This window comes from Lotus japonicus, chromosome 2 (assembly GCF_012489685.1).
Source record: "Lotus japonicus ecotype B-129 chromosome 2, LjGifu_v1.2".
Classification (NCBI taxonomy): Eukaryota; Viridiplantae; Streptophyta; class Magnoliopsida; order Fabales; family Fabaceae; genus Lotus; species Lotus japonicus.
The window spans coordinates 92,859,588-92,864,203 of NC_080042.1; the positions used below are offsets into that span (position 1 = coordinate 92,859,588).

The 4,616-nt window shown below is 35.1% G+C and overlaps 1 protein-coding gene across 1 annotated transcript; it reads right to left on the reverse strand.

Annotated features, from left to right (window-relative positions):
- Window positions 1-773: 773 nt before the first annotated feature.
- Window positions 774-4,130, reverse strand: LOC130741149 (F-box protein PP2-A12-like). The gene is made up of 3 exons (XM_057593956.1): window positions 3,678-4,130; window positions 3,461-3,579; window positions 774-1,551 (listed from the first exon to the last, which is right to left on the reverse strand). Exons 1-3 carry the CDS (start codon window positions 3,981-3,983, stop codon window positions 1,116-1,118), a joined length of 861 nt encoding a protein of 286 aa, XP_057449939.1. The 5' UTR covers window positions 3,984-4,130; the 3' UTR covers window positions 774-1,115.
- Window positions 4,131-4,616: the final 486 nt, after the last annotated feature.

The following is a 4,616-nucleotide window of genomic DNA, read 5'->3' on the forward strand; positions in this document are numbered from 1 at the left end:
ACAGGACATCCATTCTCTGAAGTCAAGCTTCAGTCAGTGTAGCTTCACCTGGACACACAGATCAGGCAACCCAGCTGCTCATGAAGTTGCAGCCATGCACCAGGGGAATAGGCTCCCTCACAGCTGGATCTTAAGACCACCGGCTGCTCTCTGGAGGATCCTTATTGCTGAGGCTCACCCAATTCCCACTTAATGGGCTACCTAACAGCTTTAGCTAGAGCTGTTCGCTGTGTCTTGATGAAGCTTTAACTTTATGCTTGTCTTTATTATGTTGTCAGTCTCTTGTAGAGCAGTAGTGTTGGCGGTTTACCTCTGCACTATTTGGCAGATTGTAGTTTCTTTTACAGTTCCTTGTAACTGTGTAGTTGTGCGAGTCACAAATGGGCTTCCTTACCTGCTTCAACAGCTCAATATTTGTAATGGAACCTTGTGTTCTTCGCTTTTGGGGCCCTTTCCCTTTTTGGGCTGCCTTTTCAATACACACCATCCTTTGACCAAAAAAAAAAGAACTAACTAAAAAAATTAATATGATTTAATTCAATACAAAATATAAAATCTGATATATGCATTTCATTATTCCATGTCATTCATTCCTTATCTCCCCCTTTCAATGCAATTCTTTGGCCTATCCAAAAAAAAAATTCATTCCTTATCTTTGCGTGAATGCACAGCTAAAATTATAAATTGCACATATCAATTTCTAGTGCACAATCTAGAGCATAAATGACAAAATCCACTGAGGAAAACTGCTGCTAATGTACCATACAAAGATATGAATAGAAAGATTCTTTATAAAATAATTAACGAAGAAATTAGTCAAATTGCACAAGTTCATCCAGCTCCTTGCTTCTACAAAATTCAATCCTAAAGAACCATATAAAAACTCGATTCTCAGTTCCTCCTCCAACCTTCCTGATTCCACTCGCTCTAAGTTCTATTTGTCCATATTCGACACAATGTACACTCTTTTATCATGTTTGGATCAACTTCTATTTTCTTAGAATCAATTTTGAGACTCAGAAGCTACTAATATAAGCTTCTTCTCAGAATTGATTCTAACTATTAAATGAATTGTCCAAAAATTTCCAAACATGCACTATTCCTACATGAAATGGTTAGGAGCAATTTAAAAATGCCTTAACCTTTCTGAATTCACTTGGGTATACAAACACAGAATCTATACACAGACCACCTTTAGTGTGAGTGCAATCAATCTGAGTCATAGAGAATTTGATTTTTGTTGATGCATCACCACCATCCAGAACCGTGAAATCGCCGGCATGGTAAAAACACCATTTGCCGGGTTCTTTCAGAAAGCACTCGGATGTAACATATTGGTCATCTGAAGTCCAAATCTCGAACCGTGCAGGCTTTTTGTCCCAGCCATGAACATGCTCAGTGTTGCACAGCCGCCGACCAAACCTCCCTTTGGAGGCTCGCCCTAGATGAAGTCTGAAGAATAAGCTGTATGTCCCTGCTGGAAATGGAAACTCAACTTCCCCATCCACTTGAAACCACCAGGTTTGCTGGAGGTATGCGACAGTGCCGAATCTGTTGACATTCAAGATAATTCAATTTCAACTCCAAAGCTCCATTAAAAGAGACTACTTATTTTGACAATCATACATACTTGACTTGTATGAATTTAAGGCTTTATTATTTTAAACAAAACTAGAAGAAAAAGAAACCAAAAACTGAAATAGACTAAAATATATGTTTGATATATTCACACTCTAATGATGCTTTGGGCATGTATGCATGTTTGGTTCCATGTTTGCATTTTTCACTTTCAATATATGTTTGGTATGTTTTAGTTCACGATGGATTCTACGTCCAAAATCAATTATGAATGAAGTTACAAATCCTTACTTTTACATTTGACATAACCAATTATGAGATTACACGACGGAATTTCGTAACATTATTCTGACAAAATCAATTTTTTTCATAAATATATCTAATTATATATCAATTTTACCAAATTAGTTTTACCAAAATCAATTCTATCCATAAGCAAATCAATTTTACCAAAATCAATTCAAAAAATTAATGCCCAAGTCTTGCACATGATCTACCAAAGGATATTTTTAAGGAATAGTCTTCTCGAAAAACCCAGTTGGCTTGATAGCCTATTTCATAATAAAACTCTTAAGTAAAGTAACAAACCTAGTAAATACACCAGATTTATAGACAAACAAACTAAAATATACGAAAATAAATTTATCAGTTAAAGAGCCAACAAACTTATAGGCTACATGTTGGGCGATGTAGGACATTTTCAAGACTAGATTGGCTTGAGAGCCTATTTAAAAGTCATGTTTAATAGTAAACAAGTCTATTAAGTATATAATTTCAATATATTATAATGAAAATCTAAATTAGAATATTGCAATAATAAATTAAATAATTTATGTCAGGTATATTTACTTAAAAAGTTGATTTGTTAAACTACTTACTTAATGGCCTAAATGCCTGATACAACTGAATCTGGGGCTACTTACAATGTTCCACACCTAAGGCCCAAACGAGCTACACTAAGGCCGAATGGCTCATGTTGGGTTCTAATATTTAGTCATTTAAATAATTCCAATAGTAATTCATAATTTCGATTATATTTTCTGTGCCTAAAACTTATGCCACATGTTGGATTCATCTAGGCCCAGGGAATTAGTTTGTCATTTAAGTGTATGGACTTCGTTTGGAAATACTACCAGAAAATGAGATTTCTCTAGAAGTTTCTATTATTAAATATTTTGCTTTTCTTTGCTAGGGTTAGATTGGTAGATCTATAAATTCTCTACCAAGTCTTCTTAACTAAATAAGCTTTTAATGATTTTATTTATTTACTAATTAGGCCTGGTACGACTAAGGCTAATGTAGGTTAAGTCGGCCAATTCCCACCCATAGTTCTTTTATTTACCCCACTCGGCATTTTTCTGTCACTACATTTCTTGGATTCGGCTTTCATGCGATCACATAAACTACATTCACAACTTTGTAGTCATCTAATCAACGACGGTTTTCAATAATCAGATTTCATATGTATAATTAGTCTCTTTAAATCTAAATTGATTGACAAGGATCAAACGGTTATAAAGCAATGACGACATGTTTAAGGAAAACGCAACGGCAATAAATTCAAATTCCAATATTTTCCAGCCTCTACTCTCTACTTTAGTTGCCCCACATTCATGAAACTAATGTGAAAACAAAAATCATCATGAGACCAAATGTTTAAATTTTAACCCTGTTTAAATTTCATTGTTTTAAATCACTAAGAAATTCAAAACATGTTCATTTTAATCTAATTACTTTTATTTAAAAAAACGTGACTCCAATTTACAAATACATAATACTTAAATAAGAATTAAAATATTATTATTATTTTTAGGGATCAAAATCATATCTAATCCTACCAAAAAAAATTATCGAGAAAATGGATGTGAAGAAGCTGACCCACCTGGACTCTTCAGTGTGGATATCCTTCCAATATCTCCGATCATCAATCCCGGTTATGGACAGTCCCTTGAATGATAAGCACATACAAATCTTCCCCGTGCTTTTATCCAACCAAGCTTTCTGCAACAAAAATACCCCATATAATCAAACATTAATTCTTCCTCCAAAAAGTGATTTCTATATCAAATAATCAATTAACCAAACCATTAATCAATTACCTTGGTGCCTCCATCAAGAGTATTGAGGCGGCAAAGGGCAGCGTAAGTGTCTCTCTTGCTCGAATCGGAGGGAAAATCGGTGAAGATTTTCCTGACAATCGCACGGTAATTGGCGGGGAGCTTGGATTCCCAGACAAAATCGGCAGAGGAAGCGGCACGGAAGGCGCGGTTCAAGGTCGCGAGCTGGCAGATCTGAGGAGGATCGGCGTACCCGAGGATCAGAGCGACGCAGCTCTCCGGCAATTCACCAAACGACGGCGAGACTTGGTGAGCATGTCGGCGAGAGAAGACGATGCCCATGACCATGAAACGGAAGATCGGAAACGCGATTGGTGGACGAAGAGAAGAGGGTTTTTGTGGTGGTGGGTGGTTGGGTTCTACAACGCGGCGTCAGAGTTGTCGACGCTGTGAGACTGTTGAATTGTTTGTTTGCATACAGTGAAAACCAGCACATGGTTTGGATTAGGATGGAGTATATATATAGGAAAAAATAATATTTTAATTTTCAGTGGATAAATCCTATGTGTATGTGATGACTCAGAATAATAAATGGAATGACTGGATGTGATGTGGATAGGAAAGAAAAAGTTACATGTTTCTTATTAATTGTTATTAATTATTAATTTCAAAAAAAAATTAAAATTAAAATTAATAGTATATGTATAAGTTTCTGGCGTTAATAGTGTGTCTCTACAACTGACAGTCATGAGATGACCGCTCTTGAGGGTTGGGGATTCCATTAAGTTTGAACTTCATTCATTACAAAATACTAATTGATCATTTAGAAAGAAAATATTTGTTTCATAATAACTGTCAACTTAGAATTTCAATGAAGCCTTAATTGATATTTTTCCATAAAATACCCTATAAAAAGAATAAATGAAGAGAGATAATAATACACTTTAAAAATTATATTTTACAAAATTAATAAATTAATTA